At 39.4% G+C, this 24487-nt stretch overlaps 2 protein-coding genes across 5 annotated transcripts in view; one reads left to right on the top strand and one right to left on the bottom strand.

The window, feature by feature from the left end:
• Nucleotides 1-16601, top strand: part of ANKRD27 (ankyrin repeat domain 27) — a 65583-nt gene extending 48982 nt beyond the window's left edge. For 2 of the 4 annotated variants that reach the window (XM_087728992.1, XM_087728994.1), the window contains 9 exons: nucleotides 973-1032; nucleotides 1499-1624; nucleotides 3816-3860; nucleotides 7866-7988; nucleotides 8641-8838; nucleotides 9296-9415; nucleotides 10070-10231; nucleotides 11185-11284; nucleotides 13106-13803. In XM_087728992.1, the coding sequence (XP_087585118.1) occupies nucleotides 973-1032; nucleotides 1499-1624; nucleotides 3816-3860; nucleotides 7866-7988; nucleotides 8641-8838; nucleotides 9296-9415; nucleotides 10070-10231; nucleotides 11185-11284; nucleotides 13106-13191 (1020 nt within the window). In that variant the 3' untranslated portion in view covers nucleotides 13192-13803. Of the gene's footprint in view, nucleotides 1-972; nucleotides 1033-1498; nucleotides 1625-3815; nucleotides 3861-7865; nucleotides 7989-8640; nucleotides 8839-9295; nucleotides 9416-10069; nucleotides 10232-11184; nucleotides 11285-13011; nucleotides 13804-14456; nucleotides 14530-15152 lie in introns of those variants that run through there. The other 2 variants (XM_087728995.1, XM_087728993.1) reach the window with 2 other exon arrangements.
• A 410-nt stretch (nucleotides 16602-17011) lies between these two features.
• On the bottom strand, nucleotides 17012-23934 carry PDCD5 (programmed cell death 5). Its single transcript, XM_087728996.1, has 6 exons — nucleotides 23761-23934; nucleotides 21573-21613; nucleotides 20769-20830; nucleotides 19716-19807; nucleotides 18916-18987; nucleotides 17012-18235 (listed from the first exon to the last, which is right to left on the bottom strand). Exons 1-6 carry the CDS (start codon nucleotides 23824-23826, stop codon nucleotides 18194-18196), a joined length of 375 nt encoding a protein of 124 aa, XP_087585122.1. The 5' UTR covers nucleotides 23827-23934; the 3' UTR covers nucleotides 17012-18193.
• Between the last annotated feature and the right edge of the window lie 553 nt (nucleotides 23935-24487).

Consider the following 24487-nt stretch of genomic DNA (forward strand, 5'->3'; position numbering starts at 1 on the left):
TATTATTTCATTTTGTCCAAATTTTCCTTGTGAAGCTACAAAAAAACAATCCTGTGTGACTTTAAAATGCACTTGACTAGCTTCTTTTAAGTTTTCTGTATATTATAAAAAATAAAGGTAAAGGTTCCCCTCGCACATAGTCGTGCTAGTCGTTCCCGACTCTAGGGGGCGGTGCTCATCTCAGTTTCAAAGCCGAAGACATCTCCGTGGTCACGTGGTCAGCATGACTCAACGTCAAAGGCGCACGGAACGCTGTTACCTTCCCACCAAAGGTGGTCTCTATTTTTCTACTTGTATTTTTTACGTGCTTTTGAATTGCCAGGCTGGTAGAAGCTGGAACAAGTAAGGGGAGCTCACTCAGTTACATGGCACCTTGAGATTCGAACCGCCAAATTGCTGACCTTCTTATCGACAAGGTCAGCATCTTAGCCACTGAGCCACCCTGTCCCTTTTCCTGTATATTATAGTTAGGCCATTTTTCTTTCCCTGGGGTTTCCTGAATCACCCACCGTTGTCTGTTTTACAGAAAACACTTGAGTTTTAAAAAATGGTTTTACAAGCCACAATGGTTGAGTACACTCAATATGTTCGCTGAAACCAGCTTTATTATAATTTAGCACCATCCATGAACTCAGCTCATTTATTTGTTGGTAGCATATATAGCAATAGCAATAGCAGTTAGACTTATATACCGCTTCATAGGGCTTTCAGCCCTCTCTAAGCGGTTTACAGAGTCAGCGTATCGCCCCCAACAACAGTCTGGGTCCTCATTTCACCCACCTCGGAAGGATGGAGGGCTGAGCCAACCTTGAGCCGGTGAGATTAGAACCGCTGAACTGCAGATAACAGTCAGCTGAAGTGGCCTGCAGTACTGCACCCTAACCACTGCGCCACCTCGGCTCATATGATATCCATCTGGTTATTTTCTTGAGCTCTGCACTTCTGGCTCATTGGGTTTTAATTTCTCTGCAGATTGTTTCCTTAATGGAACTGAACTACCTCACTTTTGAAAGAGGACAACATGCTTCTCAGGTAATTCGAAGGATTGGTCCCAATTCTTAGCTTAGAACAGGGGTGTCAAACTTGATTTCCTTGAGGGCCGCGTCAGGGTTGTGTTTGACCTCGGTAGGTGCAGTGGGCGTGGCCAGCATGACATCACTTGTGTCAGGGGGCACTTGTGTTGGCCCAAGCGCTCTGCCAGCAAAAACGGGCTCCTGAGTTCCATTTTCGGCTGCAATGGCCTCCTGCACCTCCTTTCCAGTTAAAACAGAGCTTGTTGGGGGTGTGTGTGCGCTGAGGGAGGCACTGAGGGCTGGTCCGTTGCTGTTTCCAGGGCGGCCTCGCGGAACTGATCTAAGCACCCCATAAGCCAGATCTGCCCCCCCACCAGGCCTTGAGTTTGACACCCCTGGCTTAGAGGTATCCTCTTGATCAGCTGTTAAATAAATGAGGGATGCAGCCAACTTTCTCCTTTTGATTTCTTTATGGGGCCCGCTAGTCACCCGTCCGATCTTCTTCGTGTTGTGAAGACACCATCAGTCAAATATCATCCACCTCCAGCTTATCCTTCATAATACCAGTGACAACAGTGACACCAGAAGAAACCAAATCTAATTATAAAGAGGTAAGCCGATGATTTAGTGACCATTTGGCAGGGCAGTCCAAGTTCTGATATAACTCCCGTTTTGTGGCTCCTCCTTAAGTAGCAGCAGGCTCCGTTCTGTTTGATTGGCAGATTCGGGAGGCCAAGGATGCATACGTGCCCCCTCATGCGCTGCTAACTTCAGATTTCAGAAGGAAGGTTGAAGTAGATGAACATAGATGATGAAATACAGAAGATGAAAGAGATGATAGCACAGATGTATACTGGGAAGGGGGAAGAGGATGATCTTTAACTGGAGCTTAAAAGCTCAAAATTGTTAAGCATTTCACACATTTCAGAATGAAGGGGCTGCTACTAAGAAGCCTGCTTACAAGATAGTTAATGCATGGTTCTTGCACTTAGCAATCCGCTAGATTTGTAACAGTGAAAGACATTTGTAAGATATTTATTTGTTCATTCATTCACTCACTCATTCATTCACTCATTCATTCACTCATTCATTCATTCAATTGTATCCTGCCTTTATTACTTTTACAAATAACTCAAAGCCATGAATATATTAAATACACCTTCCTCCTCCTATTTTCTTCACAATGATATCCTGGACATACATTGTTTCAACGTCTACTCTCAAAACATTATAGAGCATCGCACACCAGAAAAACTAGATACAAGGACAGTTCCCCCCCCTTCCCCGAATGCCATCACTCTGCTAAACAATTAATCCCCACACTGGCAAATTATCTACTAAGACTGTATTATAATTATTCTTCTCTTCTTTCCTAGTACTTATCTCTTTCCACTTATGACTGTAACCATGTTGCTTGTATCTTTAAAATTTATATTGTTTTATATTGTTAACAATTTATATTGTTTAGATTGTATAATTTGATTGCTTATTAGTGACCTATCACTAACATTAAGTCCTGTACATTATGATTAATGATGAATGTATCTTGTCTTTTTATGTACACTGAGAGCATCTGCACCAAAGACAAATTCCTTGTGTGTCCAATCACAGTTGGCCAATAAATAATTCTATTCTATTCTATTCTATTCTATTCTATTCTATTCTGTTCTGTTCTGTTCTGTTCTGTTCTACTCCATTTCTCTTCTCTTCTCTTCTCTTCCATTCCATTCCTCTATTCTATTTTACTCTACTCTCTATTCTATTCCATTCCATTTTTCTATTCTATTCTATTCTATTTTATTCCATTTCTCTTCTCTTCCATTCCATTTCTCTATTCTATTTTACTCTACTCTCTATTCTATTCCATTCCATTTTTCTATTCTATTCTATTCTATTCCATTTCTCTTCTCTTCCATTCCATTTCTCTATTCTATTTTACTCTACTCTCTATTCCATTCCATTCCATTTTTCTATTCTATTCCATTCCACTTCACTCCACTCCACTCCCTTCTCTTCCCCTTTGAGGAGGTTTGAGCTGAGAGACAGTGACTGGCCCAAGGTCACCCAGCCAGCTTTCATGGCTAAGGTGTGACTTGCACTCACAGTATCCTGCTTTTTAGTGTGGCTTCTTAATCATTAGACCAAATTGGCTTTCTATCCTGGTGTCTGGTTCCACCACAAAATCGCGCTTGACTAAGCCGCGCTCGACTAAACCGCGTAGCTGACGTCATCAACAGGGCGACAACAGCGCGGAGACAGAAGCATGCTGTAAACCTTAAACCTAAAATTAACCCCTAAACCTAACCCCCCTAAACCTAATCCTAAACCTAACCCTTAACCTAACCCTAAACCTAACCCTAACCCTTAACCTAACCCTAACCCTTAACCTAACCCTAACCCTTAACCTAACCCTAAACCTAACCCTTAACCTAACCCTAAATCTAACCCTAACCCTTAACCTAACCCTAAACCTAACCCTAACCCTAACCCTTACCTTAAGTTGAATCGGCTTGCGTTCAAAGCGCTATTTAAAGCGCCCTTCTTTCTCCGCGCTGGCTGTTGTCGCCCTGTTGATGATGTCAGCGACGCGGTTTAATCGGGTGCGGCTTAGTCGAGCGCGGTTTTGATGGGTCACGCTGGTGTCTAAATTTCAGGGGCCCTTTTATAGCAAATCAAACCTTCAGCTTCAGCAGCCATTGTTCAAGAGCAAAACCTCCTCTTTGCAAGACTGTCTATCAGTTCTGCAATAGATGCCAGTGCAGGTAAACATGCTTTCTTTTTCTGGTGTTGTTTATTCTGTAGGTGGACAAACTGTTAACAGCAATTGCTGATGGAGATTTGGAGATGGTAAGAGCAGTTCACTGGATCCATGCTTTGCAAGACTGCAAGTGTTGGTGGGCGCATGCATTGATGGGGCGCATGCTAAGTAGAGTTTCCCTCTATAAGCCAGCAGTTCTTAAAGAAAATCCAAGTGGAAATAAATTATCAATTGCATAATGAGAATATCTAGAATTGTTCTCTCAACGTGGGGCAGGCTAGGAAACACCGCTCTGTTAAAGTTGCCCCCCATTCTGGTAATGGGAACAGCAAAACGTTAGGCGGTGATCCTGAAGTTTTCAGCCACCATTAAAAATAAACAACAATTACAAAAGCATCCAAATGAGGGTCCCCAAACGTTCGGTGGGTGTGAGTTGTTTCATCACTTTTCCAGGGGGAAGGAGGACAATATGGTGGACTTTGCAAGAAGACTTCCGAGTCTTGAGTAGGACTATTCCGTAGGACAATTGAAACTCTTGCAGTTCCACTTACATGTGTGCATTGTGTAGGAATGGAGTGTATTTATGTAGTTTCATCTGGGCCATTTCTAAAATGCCCTTCCGGGTTGATGTAGCGGTGTGGTGGCCTAGACGTGGAGCTCTGGCATCACAATCAGGGGGCTGTGAGTTCAATCCTAGGTAGAGGCGGTTATTTCTCTCTCTGGGCACAATTTTGTCAACAGGAAGGGCATCCGGCCATTAAAACGCTCTGCTAGCTCCATTCAGTTGCCCAGATTCCACCCAGCAAGGGATTAAATAATGATGATGATTCCTAATTGATGTAGTATTCTTGCGTTGAATTTTGATAGTCCTACCTGGGAGCATTATTTTTCACCAGAAGAGTAGATTTTGAATAAAAACAGGCTTCATTGTTCTATAATAGCAGTATCGGCTCTGAACAAGGCCTAATGGTAGTAACAGAGCTGCAGGTTTTATAGAGATTTGGGATAAAAAGCAAAGTTTTACTTTTCAAAAATCTATTTTCTACAGAGCTTTAACCTTATTAACTTGGTGATTCCCATCCTGTAATTTGCATTATTTACTGTCTCCAGGTAAGGTGACAGGCTGAACCGAAGTAGGCCCCAAGCCTGAACCAAACTAGGGTTTCATGATATTAAACTTAAACTGTTCATATAGAAATTGCAAAGTTTGCTTTTAGGATATAGACACGGGTTATTAAATCAGCAAAAAGGAAGTCTGCACACAAAATACGCTAAAGTAGGGGATCTAGTTTAGCCCATCTGCTTGCTTGGCCGTTAACTTGTTTAGTAGACATATATTGTTAGTTCCTCAAAATACGAGCTGTGCATGTCTGTTGGCTGACCCATGTATTTTGACATCCTGTAGACATAATATTTCTGTAACTCAAGGGCAAATCTTGAGAGGTGTTTCCAAAACTAACAGATGGCTTTGGCTGGATGTGGTAAACGCGTCATTACCACTATATAAGGAAGTTCAGGCCATTTACTTTTTGCTTTGAACCTGCACAAATAATCTTTTCCTTCTCTAAAGAGCTGGCTTGTGTCTCAGCATTTCCTACAACACAGGGATGATAGAAAAATTGCCATAGTAATTTTACTTCCCGGAAGTCTTTACAGTTTTGATGTATGTAGAATTTTTTTTAAAAAGTTTGATTAATTTAAAAGATGATAAAATCTTGTGGCCCAATTGAGACCTAATGTCCACAGAAAGTTTGTTATCTAAGTACTTCATGCATAAGCTTTTACATGAAATTGTTTTATATGACAACTTAGCTGGTTGTGGACAAAACACTTAATCTTCAAGACCCAGCACGTACATTCTCCTATTGTATTAAATCTGGGGCATAACTTTGTTTTCCATGGATTGTGTTATCAACTAGCACTGATGATGTTATCTAGTTTGTAATGAAACACCTGCAAGAAAACAACCAAGCACCAAGGGACCCTTCATTTCAACCTAAGCTACAAATATTCTCCTTTACTGTGTTATGCAAATCCAGACAGTTTTGCTTAGAGTTGGGCATTATAGATGATCTTTCCCTCTGCCAGGATTGGACACAGAGACCCTAAATATGGCATGAATCCAAGGTATAAATGGTGGATTAGCAATGAGTAAGAGCTTTTGCTGCCCTTCTTGTATCTCAAAAGGTTAAGAAGATAAAGAACTGTCCTAAGATGTTTTGTAATTTAAGGTGAAGCCAGGATGATGCCACAACTCTGTCCCATATTCAGAGCTCCTCCAGAAAGCTTCCATCTCCCTCCCCCGTAATATCTTTTCTTTGCAAAATGGCGGATGCTGGCTGGGTACATGGTTTGCTTGGTTAGTGAAACTGTTAATTGCTGAATTTGGGAACTGTGTTAAGTAAATCAAAATCTAATCCTATATAGCCCCAGTTTAATATAGTAGGAGAATGTACTTATTGGGTCTTGAAGGTTAACTCTTTTGTTAATCTAAAAGCCAGCCAAGATGTCACATAAAGCAATTACACAGAAAAGGTTTGCCTCTACTTCTAGGTTATGTTGTGAGAAATGAAGAGTTTCCTGCATCATCTGTGAGATAGGAGCTAAAAGGTGAATATTTAGAGTAGGGGTTTCCAACTGTGGCAGTGTTGGCTGGGGAATTCTGGGAGCTGAAGTCTTCAATTCTTAGAGTTGCCAAGATTGGAGACCCCCTGATTTAGAGTGATAGTTCTCACACATTGCTTTGCTTTGGTCTATACATGATTGGCTTAGCTTGGCTTCACAATTATATAAACACAACCATTATGGTTTATCCGTAACCATGTATGATGTAGGTTTATAGCAAACTGATGTGATGTAGACCAGGGGTCAACAATCTTTCAGACCTCAGGGAGCACTAAATTCATAATTTTAAATCCCACGGACTACTAATATGAATTTTCTAAAAAGATAAATAGTATTTAGTGCAATATAAAAAAATGGAAATATTTTTTCTACAGACCACCAAAATTTTCTCACGGACCACCAATAAGTGATGTCACTTAAAGTGCCAAGAAGGTGGATTCCATGGCCAGAGGTGAAGGGCACTAAAAACATCTGGTCCAACAGAACTTTTCCTCCAGATCGAGACAGAGCACATGATGGGTTTTTAAACAGCAGTGTTTGTTTTTTTAAAAAAGAACCTTTTCCTTTGTACAATGCTTGTAACCATGCTTCCCTCATTTCTGACTGGGGGAGCAAAGTGCCAGTTTTTTTTTGTTTTTTTTTGCAAACTAAGTCTATTTCTTCTAGATAAAAATTAGCATTCTGGCTTCAAACACAAAGCATATTGAAAAGATCAATAAAATAGCAGTAAGGGCCGAGGAAAGACATTGGCCTATTCTGGTGCAAAGCCTTCTGGTTTTTAATCTCCAGCAATCCCGGCTAAAAGGATTGAGCAGAGGAGAACATCAAAGTCTAGATTAAGAGGAGGCTGTCTTTTCTAATTTAGATCACATCTCCTTAGCAAATTCATCTTGGCAGTGAGAACATTTAACCGTTCTATCGCTTGCCTGGTAGGAAATCAAATGTCACGAGGGGCCACATTACGTCTCCTGGCGTGTCTCATTTAATTTGCCGGTTTCTGGGGAAATAACAGACAGCTGTTCTGTTCTTGCTGAAATGACATCTCTACCCCCCCCCCCCCTTTGGGCTGAAGAATGGCAAACTTGCAGAGTGATAAGGTTTCAAAATGCTTCTGATTTATGCCCAGGTGGGCAAAAATCCTTTCGGGCAGAAAACTAGATTTCCAAAGACCAATTGTTTTAATTTTAAGCTTCTTCTGTTAAGTGAGTTTTTAATTAGGGCAGGGAATCCTTACGAAAAGGGCGCAGAGTTCATAAAGATGGATCACTGTAGGGCAGTGTTTCCCAACCTTGGCAACTTGAAGATGTCCGGACTTCAACTCCCAGAATTCCCCAGCCAGCATTCGCTGGCTGGGGAATTCTGGGAGTTGAAGTCCGGACATCTTCAAGTTGCCAAGGTTGGGAAACACTGCTGTAGGGAATGAGATGTGAAGAGCCCACGTGTTTTCCAACCCTCGGCCTTTATTCTAGGTGCGTTATCTCTTGGAATGGGGAGATGATGACCTCGAAGATCCCAAGGAAGCCAGCAATATGGGGACCCCGGAATTATGCCATCCTTTGTGTCAGTGTTCTAGATGCAGCCCTGTGCAGAAGGTTGGTGGATGCTCCCATCACGTATGTTCTGACTTGGCTTGTAAGAAGTCTGTGATTAATCGCACTTGTCTTCTAATGATGTTCCCATGAGGTGCTGGGAAAAAGCTGCTTTTCTACTAAGTGGGCTGCTATAAGGATTGGGTGGCTGATTGAGGGAAATTCATTTCACTGCTAAGGAGAGGCGTAGAAGGTTGTATAAAGAAGATGGATTTATAGCCTTGACTCAGCTGTCTCTTCTACAGCTTGTTCGGGCATTGTCTCATCCTCTGCTTCAGGGAAGTTCTGTATCTAGGCAAGTAAGCCAAAATTTTCCTTTCCCAGCATTCGGGTGTCTTTCTTGTCACCCCCCCTCCCCCCAAATGGGATCTAGAATTGCTATTTTTTAATTTGTAAATTTGCAGATCAAGAGCCTCTTACTTTGAGTTTGATCGTTCCCAGCGTCTGAAAATTCCTCCTTAGTTGCAGGTCAACCAATATCATTTCGCGTTGGTGCATTTTGCATCGGCCCCACTCATGGTAACACATAGAAAGTTTGAAGTAAAAAACATGGTGATTGTTATATCTTGGTCTTAGCTGGTTTTGGGGGGTGGGTGGGTGTAGATGGTGCAGAAATGCTGGGCTAATGCCCCGTGCGCTTTATTTCTCCCAACAGAAGTTCTTCAGGCTGCCTTCGAATGGGCTTGGAGTGAACGTTACCAACCAAACTGGTCTGACGCCACTGCATGTTGCCGCTCTACATGGACATGTGGACTTGGTGGCCCTCTTACTGAAACATGGAGCAAACGTTGAAGCCAAAGATGTGAACCAAGCAGGACCACTCCACTTTGCCTGCCAGAATGGCCATTTTCAGGTGAGACGAACAGCTAGGAAGCTCATGAATGAATACATTGGCCTTTGGATCACGACTGGACAACCTGCGGCATCACCTGTGCTCATGGTGTTAATAAGTTAAGCTCATTCCATAGGTGTCACTTGAAGCACAAATTGATCATGTTCAGAGTAACCTACTTTGGACGTATTATGTAAAGATCTAACTCTCTGGAAAAGTGTTGCAGGAAGGGTGGAAGGAAAAAGAAAAGGATGAATAGACTCAGTTGCAGTGATGGGGGCACCATTGCAGGAACCAAAAGACCATGTTGGGCACAGATTGTCATGGAGAAAATCTTATCTGTGTGGCCACGAGGAATCAACACCAACTTGATGGCACATAATCAGAATCAATAAAGCAGATGATTTCCAACATCCCCCCCCCCGGGTGTGTGTGGAAGTGAAGTTTATATAGCTACAATGCCCCCTTTTTTCAACAGGTGGTGAAATATCTGATAAAGTGCAGTGTTAAGCAACACAAAAAGGACATTTATGGAAATACCCCCTTAATGTATGCTTGCTTGAACGGCTATCAGGAGATAGCAGCCATTTTATTACAGGTGAGAAGATCATTATTACTGTTTTTTCACCTGTTTTTCTATTCTTTTTGCCTTAGTAGTCATGAACCAATTCTTCCTTTTTCATGATCTCAAGGATTGAGATTGAAAATATTTGTTTTCATTTTTACCGAAGCTTGCTTCTCCCATTTGGAAGTTACAGAAATTTGGGGTCTGTTTAAACAAACTAGCTGTTTTTTTCACTTTGAAAAATTTATGATTCTGTTGGAGAGAAGGCACAGAAGTGTGCCTATCATCTCTTAAATCCGGGGGAAGAAATGTGTGAAAATAAGGGATTTAGGGTGGAACTCGATTGCATGGTAACCTTGCAGAAAAAGATCATTTTCTGCATTTCCAGTTGAAAAGATAAAATCAGCACATGTAGGAAAAAGCCTTTTCTTCAGACTTCAGTAAAGAACTGCTACAGAAACTTTTTAGGTGGTATTCTCAGAAGAGCGGGAACGTAACGCTTAGTACTCTTGAACACCAAGGAAGTTTTATGTATATTATTTTCTTTGAATTATTTTTTGCAGGACCCTCACAGATTAAACTGTATTGCCCACGAATGAATCAACTGAAATGTGCAGGCTTTGAAATGTGCAGGCACAGCTTGTAAAAGAAGTTTCTTTTTCTTCTTTTCTGTTTTTGCTTTTCCAGCATGGAGCCTCAGTTAACCTTCCCAATAACCAAGGAAACACACCTCTTCACAAAGCAGTGATAGGAAATTACGAAGCTGTGGTTCAGGTGCTGCTGCAGAACGGCGCATTGGTGCACCTTAGGAACAACAAGCAATGCACCCCTCTTGACTATGCTGAACCTGTAAGTGGCGCGTGAAGTCTCAGAATCATCATCTATGCCAAGAAATACTTAAATCTTCATAGGGATTCAAGGTTTCTCAGCCTTGACCTGTCCTATAGCAAAAGGCATGAGTTGACCCTATACAGATGGTTCTGCTTAATGCTGTTCAAACTTCTGATGGCGCTGAATAAGTTCTTCTCTTGTGGCACCCTCATGATCATGTGATCATGATCAGGGTGTTCAGCAACTGACCTGGATTTCTGGCCATCAGTGTCCAGTCATGTAATTGCGATTTGCAGTCCTTCCTGCTGGCTTCCCATGAGCCAGGTCAGTGGGGAAACCAGCAGGAAATAGAAGTCACAAGAAGTCCTCGCTTAACAACTTGCAGCGATTTATTTAAGGATGGTAACCAGAACTACCAGAATTGCTGTTGCTAAGCAGCTGGACATTGGACATAATGCTCTACAACCTCATTGCTTAATGAAAATGCCAATCCCTTGTATGATCCTTAAGTGAGGACTATCTGTGAAGACAAAAATATCCTAGTTCAAATCAGGCCATTATTTCAGGGTTGTTTAGGATATACTGGGTTGCTCTTTATGCTCAACTCATACCTTTACTTGTTGTACGATCCCTCGTGCTGATTTTTTTTTAAACCAGTTGATAAATATGTCCCACAAAGTCAATCCATTATGGTTCAATCAGAAACCACCAGTTCATCCCATAAACCAAGTCTGCTTAGAGACGCCAAGCACTGAATCCAGGGCTTCTTGCCTGCAAATTTGGCCTTTGTCCACTTGGTGCAGTCTTTTCCTCTTTAGCATTAATACAGCACATTTAAAGATGGGACAAGTTTCAATTTAATCTCAAGACGGTATGGTTGGGTGACATATGCAAACATCAATGGGATTCAGTAATCTTTTTAATAAGAGCAAATCCTCCCGTTTATCCTTCCTCTTCCACCCTGTTTAAAGAATTCAGGCCTCCTCAAGCTTCTTCAGGCTGCAGCATCCGAGGAAGACGACGGACAGACGCTCTGCAAAACTCGCATGACGCGGATGATCAGGAAAAAAAGTGAGTGCTCCATTGAGGCTAGTGAAAGATTACTGGGAATAAGGGCAGCCAGAACACAGGAATACTGTTTTGATTGCTGAAGAAATAAAAGTGTCTCGTCTCTGCTGGTATGTTTCGACTTGTGTGTGCGAGAGGATAGTTGGTGGTCAAGGTTTACCTAACTATTGCTGGAGTTTTTGCAAATGATAATGTTTAAGTGGGTGCAATGCAGCAAGGTTGCCAATTACTTTGAAATAGAAATGAAGAGCAGTGATTTTGGGTCTTTTGTGGATACTAAAACTTTGGCCTCAAGATTTATTTTTTGCTTAATGCCAAGTTGTTGAATAGTGCGGTAATGCTGAGAAGTTAATTGGTGGAGTTTATGCCAGGATCAAGGGTGAACGTGGCTCTAGAAAAGCTAAAAGCCTTTTTATTTTCCCATTGGGTAAGCAAAGTTGTTACCTGTGGCTTAATTATTTGTAGCTTTAAAAGGACACTGGCTCTGAGATTCTAGAAATGGAAATGGGCAAAGATTTACCCCTCTTTTCACAACTGACTTGCAACATAGATTGCAAATTGCATCTCACTTGCTTTCATTACTCAGAATGAGAATTGACACCCTTAGCCATCCTGCAAATGGTTCTCTAAAGGGAGCTTTTTACTCCTGGTTGGTGGATGAAGGGATTGGTCCTCTTAAAAACTCCTCGTTGTAAATCAGATTGAAAGTCCATTAATACCAGTGACTCTTCTCTTACATAGCCATAGCCAGGAAGACCTTGGTAGAAAACTCACAAGTTACAATCTTTACACAGCTGTTCTTGTTCAGGGGTCCTATTTCAAGGCAGACTGCCCCTCAATTGTTGTGATTTCTGCAGAAAACGTCTGTCCCACTTGGCACTGTTTTCAGCTTGCACCTAACAAAATGTAAATGGCAAAGCTAGCAGTGTCATTAAAGATTCTTTGGCCTACATGAGACAAGTAAACAGAGTTGCTATATTTAAAACTGTTTCCCACAGGAGTGATCTTTGTGCCTGTACATGTACCTACAGCTGCAGGCATACATAATGGTGAGAAACCTCTACATATAGTCCTTGTTTAATGACTTGACTCTTTTAGTAACCATTTGCATTTACGACAGTGATAAAGTAACTGTCTTTGCATTATGACCTCTCCAGGTCTGTTAAGCAAAAAAGAAAAGAAAAGAAAAGCTGGAGACGATTAAGCACAAGTTGTGGTTTCACTTACCAGCCATTTCACTTAATAACCAAGTTACTAGTCCCAATTGTGTTGCTAAATGAGGATTAACTCTAGTTTGTTTTCTATATGCACTGGAAGTTTTGTTATTTGTAAAGTCAGCATAGCAATAGCACTTAGACTTATATATCACTTCATAGTGCTTTTACACTAAGTGGTTTACAGAGTCATCCTCTTGCCCCCAACAATATGAGTCCTTATTTTACCCACCTCGGAAGGATGGAAGGCTGAGTCAATCTTGAGCTGGTGAGATTTGAACTGCTGAACTGCAGTTGGCAGTCTGCTGAAGTAGCCTGCAGTACTGCACTCTAACCAATGCGCCACCTTGGCATCCAAATGTATCCTGTACTTGCTGCCCAAAATTATATAGCCTGTTCCAGATCGCATTCTGCCTAAAGTATTGTTTCATCCACAACCCATTCAGCATTACAAGGTGCACTGTCACCATGACACTGAACCTACTCAGGCCTTTCTTTTGCTTGTCAATAAAACAGATTTCGCTGACGGCTCATTTTAATGGAAGATTGCCTAGTCAAGTGCTCAGGAATACTGCTCCATTTCATGAATATTTGTGCTTTAAATCTATAGTCAGTTTTAAGACTCCTGAGACAACAGAGGATCTCATTGCCCGGCGCCTTCAACTACTCGATTCAATCCACCGATTTAACAAGTAAGCTTCAAATTTTGGTGTAGTATTTAAAATGCTGATTCTAAAAGATATTGCCAGAGTAAATGAGAAGAGCTGATGTTACCTCAGATACTGGAATCTAGTAAGGATTGGATCTTTTGATGATCTTCCCTGAATTATGGGGACGTGTTATAGCATATTAGTTATTAACTTCTGTGTGAATTACAGGTAGTCTTCGACTTATGACCGCAATTGAGCCGGGAACTTCTATCATTAAGTGATGCAGTTAAATTAGTTGTGTCCAATTTTACAGGCCTCTTGTCACAGTCATTAAGGGAATCATATGGTAGTTACATGAATCCTGGCTTCCTCATGGATTTTGCTTGTCGAAAGCCAGCTGGAAAGGTCACAAATAGCAATGCTGTGACTCTAGGACATTGCAACCATCATAAATACATGCTAACCAGGTGTTCAAATTTTGATCATGTGACCACAGGAATGCTGCGACAGCCATACGTGTTAAAACTGGTCATAAGTCACCCTTTCCCCCCAGCACCGCCATAATTTTAGTTGTTAAATGAATGGTTGTAAGCCGAGGAGTATCTGTAATTGATATTATTAATGTTTTGTATTAGCTGTTCTAAAAATAGGACTGTTTTAAGACTGATTGTCTATGATTGTCTATGCATTTCAAGATTACTGAACTCAAAAGGAATCTTGATTTTGAGATGATCCATCCAAACCAGGCACATTATAAATCTGAATGCATGTTTATATATATATATATATATATATATATATATATATATATATATATATATATATATATATATATATATATATATATATATATATATATATATATATATATATATATATATATATATATATATATATACACACATACATACATACATATACATATATACCCATCAGAAACCACGTGCCAAAAGGGCAAAGACAAATATATATATAAATCAATAACATTAAAATTAATTGCCTATAAAATGCATCCCAGAAACGCCTCTTACATGTAAGAATGCAAGTTAGCTATCTCTAATTTAGGTGATTGGGGTAATGGTTTATAGTCCTGAGAATACCTTTAAATGGCTTGGTTTCAGAGCTGTAAATTTACTAACTTCAAAGGAAATGTCCTGGCATTTATTTTCAAGAAAACTCGAGCATTAGAAGTGAAAGCAGACTGGTCCTCTTTCAGTTGAAATAGTGCCATCTGGCGGCTGGCCTGAGGAACCTCCTAGTGACATAGACTGAAGCATGGAGTAACTTACTTTTCATCTTGTGTTCTCTTAGATCAAGAAACTTGCGCAAAGCCATAACGAAAGATAAAAGCATGCCTAACTTCGATGAAGAATTATTGCACCAGGTAAGTATACAGTATTAACTTCATACCACCGCAGTTCTGTTTGTTTTTTAAAACACAAATGAACTCTGCATGAACTTAGCTCTTTTTTATAGAATAAAAACATGAATACTTGGGGTAGAAGAGGGAAAAATAGAAAGGGAAAGGATGGTTGTATAGCTACGGCAGAAACCTATCTGACTGCCAAGACCTAGAGTAAGATTTGCCAATGTTCTCTTTGCTGCAGAAAAAAAAAAGGGGGGGGGGATGAACGGTGGCTAGCACTAGCAGTGAAGATTTAATTCTCTTTCAACATACAATTTTAATTTCAGCCTTGCGAAATCTTATCAAGGCATTTCGATATTCTCCAACCAGGGATTCTAAACGTATCTCTGTTTGGGGAATGCAATTATTTCAAGCTTGCAACAAAATGCAACAAGATTTTTAGCAGTAAGAAACAATAGCAATTTGAAACAAAATCTCTTTGGAGAGGAGAGGTAGGTTGGAAAGCTATAAAACAATAACAAAATGAATGCTGTTTTGGAGGACATGGAACAGACAGAATGGCTGGGTGTTTTTTTTAGATGGAATTCTTTGCATTTCAACAAGATAAACCCTGCCATCCTTCCCTCCCTTTCTTCTTTAAGCTAGCTATCAAGAACTTTAATAACAAGCAGAATCCCGTGGATGTGTTAGAGAAAATCCAGACTCATAATCTTGATGCCAATAGCTGTGATGGACCTGTAACGGCTGAAGGCGATGCAGAGGTAACACCTCTGAGAAAGAGGGAAGTACATCGGAGTCACACTATTAGTGTGGCACTTTCAACAGCAGATAGCAGTGACTTCTACAGTTTGCCCAGAGATGCAAGTGCTGCTTCCACTGACAGCTGTCCGGAGGATTGATGCTCTAAAAACAAGATGAATAAGGAAATCTGGGTGCCTTACACAAGGAACACGACACGATTCAGGCAGAGCGGTTTTCCCATTCAGCATTGAAGAGGCTTCTTGAGATCAAGGTTTTCAAAATTACATTGGGACATTCAGCAGGAAGAGAAGCTTCCCCCTCTGACTTGGCATGGAGTTTGCACTTCTGGAGATGGACACTCCTGTTTATTTTGGAATGAATCATTAAAATATCGTATAGTAGATCTATATTTAAAAAAAAACTAGAAATGTATTGAGATGTCAGAATTTATATTCTATAGTATTGCACTCTCTAATCAATTTTAGTAATAATAGATATGTGAGAGCAAAACTTTTTATGGCATTTTGAAGGACTGTTCTATTTTTATTCTGAAAAAGCAGTGGGTTTTAGTTGAACTGCTGATTGATGGAATGCTTACAGTATTCAGTATGAGGTGTGTTTAAAAGTTAAGAGAGGCAAAATTGTGTAGCTTGTTTAGTGCTCACTGAATTGATTGCAACGGAAAATTAAGAGTAATAGCTTTTAACAAAAGGTACATTATATCTTGCTGAAGAGACTAGACACCTAATTAAAAAAAGAATTTCCTCTGTGAGCAGAGTTGAAACTTCTACTCAGAACATGTTCGTATTATATGAAATGCCTACATAACTGAGCAGCCCAACCGCATTTGCTATTTTAAATTACGTATTTGTGGCACAGAAAACGGGCCTACTTAAGATGAGCCTCGTTAAGCAGAGCACATCTGATAATAAGTTGCAATTTTTGAAAAGCAGCTTCATTGCCCTTACTTTCAAAGGCAAGACTTCCAGCTAGTCTGTTGTGCACTTTTAGAAATGGAATGTTAACTTTAGGTGAACATTCAATTATGGTGAATAGCGCAATAATTTCATTTCATATTTTGTGTTTATATAATGTTTGTATACAAAATGGTGTGCTTTTTAAATTGGTTTAATATGTCTTAATAACATATTAGGTAGGTAATATGTTTTAGGTAGTAAGATTGTCTTAAAAATTCTCTGTACATTAATATACGGTTTAAAAACTGAGCTTTAGTTTGCTGCTGAAAAAGTTTTTATTTTTCTACCAAGTAATTCACCTAATCTTCATATGTGCCTTGGAATTGTGCCAAATATTGTAAACTAAAGTAGTAAAATTAACAGTTCTGTGTTCTTAATGTCTGACCCTTTAATTCAAAATTATGATTTGTAAGCCAATCTGTGTGTCAAAGCAGTTTCTAAAATGTTCAGAATGTTGTTGATGCTTGTGTATTTGGAACACAAGGCATTTCTTGACGGGCAACATGATACTGAACATAGGATAAAATCTCCACCTGCTTGGTTATGCTTGTGTTTAGTTTAATGTGTTATGTAAACTCAACTATAACGCTTGTTCAACATTCTAATCAAATTGTCTCAACACAATCTATGAACACAGCTTCCTCTGGCCCTCAAAACTATATGGAGAACTTTGCATATTTATAGACACGATCCCAGAGAGATAGAGGGCTTCCAATGATGTACAAAATGTGTATTAAGAAAAATTCTTTGTGGAATAGGAATAGACAAGAATTGGTCACGGCTAACTTTGCTTAATGGAAAGGTTTTAATACATTTCAGAGCCCATACAAGCCAGAAAAGGAACTTGTCTTTTAACACTCTGACTTACATAGGGTAGATTGTATGCATGGATTGAACACTTATGCTCAGTAGCAAAAACGCACAACATTGTTTACAGTGGCATCATGCATGAAAGATGGTCTTTGAGCAGCTTGACAACTCTGAAAATGGGAAGTCTCAGTAGCTATGAATGTGTTTATGTGATGATGGATTACACCAAGACAAAATACAGAAATCAGCCTTTAATTGATTTCAGCAAAATATCCTTTTTAAAATTAATGTTGGCTAAATTATGTTCAAAAATTGAAGCACTTATTAATCTGTTTCTGTATAAAAACAACATGCTGAAGTTTTCTTTTCCCAAGCAGACTTTAAATTTCATGATGTTCTAAGCAAAACATCCTGAATTTACAATACAGCAAATCAATCAACAATACATTATGCAGCCATATTTTTTTTTGAACTGTATCTTGCTTGGTTCCAAACCAAGATTAGCAAAACTTCAGGAAGTTTTCTGACATGTAATGTACACATAGTATTTCTGATCCTCTGAAACCATGGTAATGCTAAACAGGCTTCAAAGCCAGTTTCAAAAACACAGCGCTTGGGGAAACCTGTTTGGCATTAATCATAGTTAATTGAAAATGAGGTGGGAATTTCTACTTGGGGGAAAGAATAAATTTGTTGGCTGCTCCTCAATTTTTTATTCATGGTTAAGAAATGAAGATTGTGTGGGTCTAATGTATCCCCCCCCCCTTAAATATAAATACAGAATTCTCTTTCCAATATGTAATTTAGCCTGCAGACTTAAAATTGGTATTTCTTGGCAAGGTAGAATTTCACTTCCCATGAGCACATGAAGCACCTCTAGGAGAGGCAAGTATATTTTCACATGTGCCAGTTGCGCAGTAAATAGTGTCAAAGGAAAGCTGAAACCTTAGAGAATGAATCCTTATTTCTCAAGCTCATTATATAAAACTTATCTAACAAAACCATTTCACTTAATTGTACAGAAGGCAAGCTTATCAGTTTTACTTTTTATAAAAATGTGTACAGAACATTTTGTAAACTTTCGCCTATGATAGAACATACTTTCCTTGACTTATTCCAGGTGATTAGCAGTTGGCAACTGTCTTCATATTTCATTAATCTTCCTCATCAGAATCCAACACTTTTCTTCTATTGAACTAGAAGAATGATAGAATATAGGTGAACTCAGGCTTAAAATACTTTTGAGGCTAAATTGTCAATAGTTGATTTACAGTAACAATATCAATTTATGGGGGTGGGGGGACACATGCACAGCAATTCTACCACTGATGTGTAATCCCTTACGATTGCTTGGAGTCTTCCTATATAATTTTGAATGTGCAATGTGAAACCGTACTCTTAAAACATATCAATTTAAAGCCTTCATAGCATCTAAGTTGGGCGGGGGAAAGGCAGAAGGAGAAATCTGGGCAGTTTGTAGATAAAATTAAAAGAAAACAAGGCATATCAAAAGAGGCAAAAAGACAACTGACCAGGGTCAAAATCCAAAGAACCAAATAGCAAAAACAAAACATACAAATGGGCTCAACTTAACAGTCAGTTTGTGGAATATTGAAAGAGTGGGAGTAGTTCAAAGATGAAGAGTAAAGAGGGAAAACATTAAGAGGTTAAGAAAAAACACTGCAATGTACTGAGCAGATATGGAATAAACGGGAAGCCTTTCATTTCCATAAACCATCTGTTGCCAGTTTCAGTGATGTAATTTGCTTTATTCTACTTGAAGAGCTACGTCAAATACCCAGCTATGCTGTGTCTTCTACATTTCTTCCTTGCAAACCAGATTTAATTACTTTAAATTAGTTTTAAAACCTCTTACCTTTACTGTTGTTTTTTTGTCCATTTGCTGACTCACTTTTTCAAGTATTTCTATCAATCCTTGTTCTGATACCTAAGAAGTCAGGAGAAGAATGGAAAGAATACTGACTTGGTAATATGGCACACAGAGCTCTTGCTGAAAAATGCAGGGTTTATGGTTCTCATTTTGAATTACTGGTACCTTATTTATTAAGATACAAATAGCAACAATCAAATGTTTGAACTATACTTATGACTTTGTCCTCTACATACAATAGCATAGTAGCAAATAGAAGCAAAGGTGGGGAAACAGTCAAAATATTATGAATAGCTAACAGCTTGCTTTACTAGCTATATTAATGGTTCAAGTTACTAATCTCTTCATACTCCAGAGTGTTCAGGGGGCTTAGGAGACAGGCTGCTTCTTCCCTCCTGAAGCAAGTTATAAAGAAGGTAGGAAACACTCTTGCTTAGCAACATCCCCAGCAGAAGTTCCCTTGCAGTAAATGGTTCTTTAAGGGTCCACCTATACCCTCCTTTACATAAAACAGCTTCTTGCTCTCTGAAACCAGAGAGGACTTTACCCAGGGAGAGGGAGATAAAGGACCATTCTAATTGCAGCGAACGTTTTAGAAGTTTTTTTGGCAGGCTGTTACACCATCCAAATTCCAAATAGGAAAAAAAAATCGGGTTGTTGTTCCCTTTTCAAATAATAGCCAATCAAATGTGTTTTGGGAAGAGATAATGCCCTCAACTCCACAACTCTGAATACTCTGCTAGAGAGCAATATTGCAGGGGGCTAAAAACAAGAAATAAACTTACTTTTCCACCTAGCTGTCCAAATCTTGCCATCTGTATAAGGTAATTTTCAACCGCCTTTGCCTTTTCTGGCTTTACAAGTGCTAAATTGCTTACTGCAAGAGGAAAACAGATATTTAGCTAGTTAAAGACCATCTATTAGAGGTATATCTGGGCTGCTCTCTCAAGAGCTCAAGACTACAAGGGACAAAACTAGCCTTGGCTGGGTGGAGGAAAGACCCAAAATCACCAAATAAATTTCCAAGACTGATTAATGACTTGAATCTGATCTCTCCAGTCCTAGTCCAATACTTTAAGCACCATGCTGGCTCTCACAACTCTAATATTTAACAACAAAAAGATTATTACATCCATCCCAGACGTTTCACCTTAACCCTGAATTAAGAAGAGTAACCCTTATACAGTGGTGTTTAAATAAAACCTTTTGTAAAAGATGACCAACTGGAGAATAGTACAGAAGTTCAAGGAATGGTTTGTATTCTAAATGATCTTAGTACAACTGTACAATTTTTGCTTTATGCACCACTTTTTCAAGTAGAGATCCAGTAACTTTTGAGAGTGTTCAGATGCCACAATCAAGGCAAAATAAAATACCAGCAGGTAATATGTAAAGGATACTAAATATAGCATGCTGTAATGCTTTTGGATGAATGACACCAGCAATTCAAACCTGGTGGAGAAGTGGAGGACTGCTGATCAATGAAATTCTGAATATGTATACAATGTCAGTGCCATTTAGGCATGGATAGTATTACAGCCCATGACACTCTTCCTTTAATCTAGAGGTCTATGCCAAGACTCTTCTGACTTTCTTGAAAACGTGGTTCTTCCCTGGGCATTGGGCTAGAACATTGGATGAATCCATCTTGACTGAAAGTATGATTGTCCTGTGAATTTTGTTAGTCTCATTGCTCTGTTGATTTCCATTCAAGAGGTTTATTGTATTCTAATTTCTAGTCCCTTGTTTGAATGCTCTTACAAATGCCACCCAAAATTGCTTTCTTCAAACTGAATGGTCATAAACAACAAGTCAAATAATGTTAAATAAATACTTACATCTGGCACGTGCTGCTTGATCCAAAACCTGAGCCAAAATATTATTTCGCATTTCAGCTTCCCTGTAAATAATGAAATAATTTTACACAGCAGAAAATAAAAATTGCTCCAAAAATGTTAACATCTGCTAAAATGCTAATTATAATATCTGTTAATTTTATAAACCAATGCATGGCAGTTATATATAATCTTTTGATATTTTTCCATTAATTATTCCATAATATTATTTTTTAACATTAACATGTTTAATTTTTATAATTCTTCAAAAACTGAAAATAAAATCAGTTTTACATTTATAAGTAATTGCCAGAGCAAATTTTTTAATCAGAGTGACAGATTACAAATTATCCCACAAAGCTCATATTCTAATAAGAAATTAATTGGAAAAACATCCATTTATTTTACCAGCTTGAACTTGAATATCTTTCAGCATTGAACAGCAAAACATTTTAACAACAGAATATTGGAAAAATTTTAAACAAGAGCACAGAAGCCATTAATCCCACTGTTTGTAGAGAATACTGATCAATCATAAAAGTTAGTGCACACCCATCACAACTTTCTTTTTCCTAAAGATTTTCAAATATTTAATAATATAACATTTAAAATGCTGCAATGCATGTTTTTGAAAGAAAATATATACTCTATCATGAAATGTTTGCAAAATCATATCTATATGATCTAAATATTCTTAAAGCCACAAGATTTGAAACTGAATGTCCATAAGCTATTGTTCTAAGTTTGGGATATGCCCCACTGTTAGAGAAAAAGAATGTGAAGTTCTAGAAACAAGTTCTGAAATACCTTTGTTTTGATTCTTGTTGTGCAATTTCACTGGAAGGATCCTAAAAGGTTAGAAACAATCAGGTTATTGATAACTGAAGCAATAAACTGAAGAAGTTTCTTCTGAGCTCTGATTGGTAAAATGCTAAATCATTCATGCTATCACCTTAATATTACAAGAGTTTCAAGGGCAGAATTGCTGGACATCAAATAGCTCTTATATGCACAAATATTACGGTGTCTTAGGGTCAAAGGAAAAACATTTTATTTGGGTGTTTTAAAGTGCCCGCCCTCTATCCCTTTTAGAATATATAAACTGCAAATATATACAATCTTCAGTGCTTTCTATGTCAAAAGCGTACCATTTCATGTTATCTACAGAAAGAAAACTACTGTATATACTCAATTCTTAGCTTATTTGCAAATATATTGTATTTTCCAACTGGAAAATCATCCAATTTTAGTACTTCTCTGAAGTGAGATGCTGGCTCTTAGAATAGAATAGAATGACAGAGTTGGAAGGGACCTTGGAAGTCTTCTAATCCAACCCCCTGCTTAGGCAGGAAACCCTACACTACTTCAGACAAATGGTTATCCAACATCTTGTTCAAAACTTCCAGTGTTGGGGCATTCACAACTTCTGGAGGAAAGTTGTTCCATTGATTGTTCTCACTGTCATGAAATTTCTCCTCAATTCTAAGTTGCTTCTCTCCTTGATTAGTTTCCACCCATTGCTTCTTGTCCTGCCTGAAAAGGTGCTTTAGAGCAGTGGTCTCCAACCTTGGCAACTTTAAGACCTGTGGACTTCAACTCCCAGAGTTCCTCAGCCAGCTTTGCTGGCTGAGGAACTCTGGGAGTTGAAGTCCACAGGTCTTAAAGTTGCCAAGGTTGGAGACCACTGCTTTAGAGAACAGCTTGACTCCTTCTTCTTTGTGGCAGCCCCTGAGATATTGGGAGACTTCTATCATGTCTCCCCTAGTCCTTCTTTTCATTAAACTAGACGTACCCAGTTCCTCATATGTTTTAGCCTCCAATCCCCTAATCATCTTTGTTGCTCTTCTCTGCACTCTTTCTAGTGTCTCTTCCTACAGAGAAACTGAAAAATAAGCTAGCAAACTAAATCTCCTCCATTGGAAAACAAAACAGTGCAGTGTCTCCATTAAGAGCCAATTTGGTATAGTGGCCTAGAAACCAGAAGACAGTGAATTTTAGTCCTTCCTCTGGCATGAAAGCTGACTAGGTGACTTGGGCTCTCTCTCTCAGCCCAAGCCACCTCACTGGGTTACTGTGGAAAAAAAACAGGAGGAGGAAGGAGGTATTAGATACCTCTGGCACCTTGAATTATTTATAAAAGAAATTAAAGCAGAATAAAGAAAAATCTAAAAAATAAGTGCCAGCTGGGTGATTTTGGGCCAGTCACTTTTTCTCAGCCCATCTCATCTCACAGGGTTGCTCTTGTATGGAAAAAGTAGGACAATTAAATCTGTTTCCTGCCTTTAGTTATATACAAGTAGTCCTCGACTTACAACCTTTCGGGTTAGTGATCAAGTTACAACAGCAATAAAAAAAGGTGGCTTATGACCATTGCAGCATCCCCACGTGTTCACGTGATCAAAATTCAGAAGCTTTGGTAACTGACTCATATGACAGTTGTGGTGTCCCGGGATCACCTGCTGCTACTGTCTGACAAGCGAAGCCAATGGGGAAGCCAGATTCACTTAACCAAAAAAATTGAAATAACAAGTAAAATAAACAAAATAATAAGTAAATACTTAGAATAAATAAAACAAATAAAAATAATAATAAATAAAATAACAAGTAAAACAATAAGTAAAATAATAAATAAATAAAAATAACAAGTAAAACAATAAGTAAAATAATAAATAAAATAAAAATAACAAGTACAATAATAAAATAATAAGTACAATAATAAATAAAATAAAAATAAGTACATAATAAATAAAATAAAAATAAGTACATAATAAATAAAATGAAAATAACAAGTAAAATAAATAAAATAATAAATGAAATAACAAATAAAATAATAAATTAAACAATTAATAAATCGGCCTTCCTCCCCCTCCCTCTTGGGGAGCTGAGGGGCGCGATCTCCTCAAGTGAGGCTGAACTGAGGGGGGCATCGTGAGGAGCCCAGCCTTGACGCGGATCGGCCGGGAGACCTTCGGGGGAAGGTGTGGCTCGCCCTCACCCCATGCTTGGCCTGCAGCTCGGCCATCCTCTGCTTGCGCAGCGCCTCCAGCTCCTCGTCCGCCATCGCCTCAGAGGTTGGGGAGACGGGCCGCAGCAGCCCCGCCGCGCGTGAGGGGGGACGAAGGAGGAGGAGAAGCAGCAGCAGCGACCGCACCCGCCTCTCCGGCCGCCTTCTTTGCGCTTGCGCGGACCGCCTTCTGCCAGACTCAGAGAGTCGAGCGCCGAGCGAGCGAGCGAGCGAACAACCCGGACCAGGCGGCAGCGGCGGACCTTGCACAAGGCGAGGGCTCCGCTTGCTAGGCCTAACGACTCGAGCATCGATCTCCAGGATCCTGGAAATAAAGAAGGCTCTGATGTTAGATTATATAGAGCAAGGGCTCTCCAACTTTGGCAACTTTAAGGCTGGAGGACTTCAACTCCCAGAATTCCCCAGCCAGCTTTGCTTCTGGGAAAGTTGAAGTCCACCAGAATTCTGGGAGTTGAAGTCCACCAGACTTAAAGTTGCCAGGGTTGGAGATCCCTGACAGAGGGGAGCAGGTAGGCGCGCTTCGCTTAGTAAGCGAAGCAGGGAGAGGGCCAGGAGGGATGGACTTTGTAATGCTTGCTATATGGGGCGGGTTTTTTTTTCTTTTTTTGCAGTACTGTTGCACTAGAGTTTTCTTCCATTTTAAATTATTCTAAATTTTTGCTTAACCTGCAAGGAGAACGTTTGGATGGGAAATGGG

This window comes from Thamnophis sirtalis, unplaced genomic scaffold (assembly GCF_051295495.1).
Source record: "Thamnophis sirtalis isolate CommonGarterSnake01/CBP01778 unplaced genomic scaffold, rThaSir2_p1.2 scaffold_14, whole genome shotgun sequence".
Lineage (NCBI taxonomy): Eukaryota > Metazoa > Chordata > Lepidosauria > Squamata > Natricidae > Thamnophis > Thamnophis sirtalis.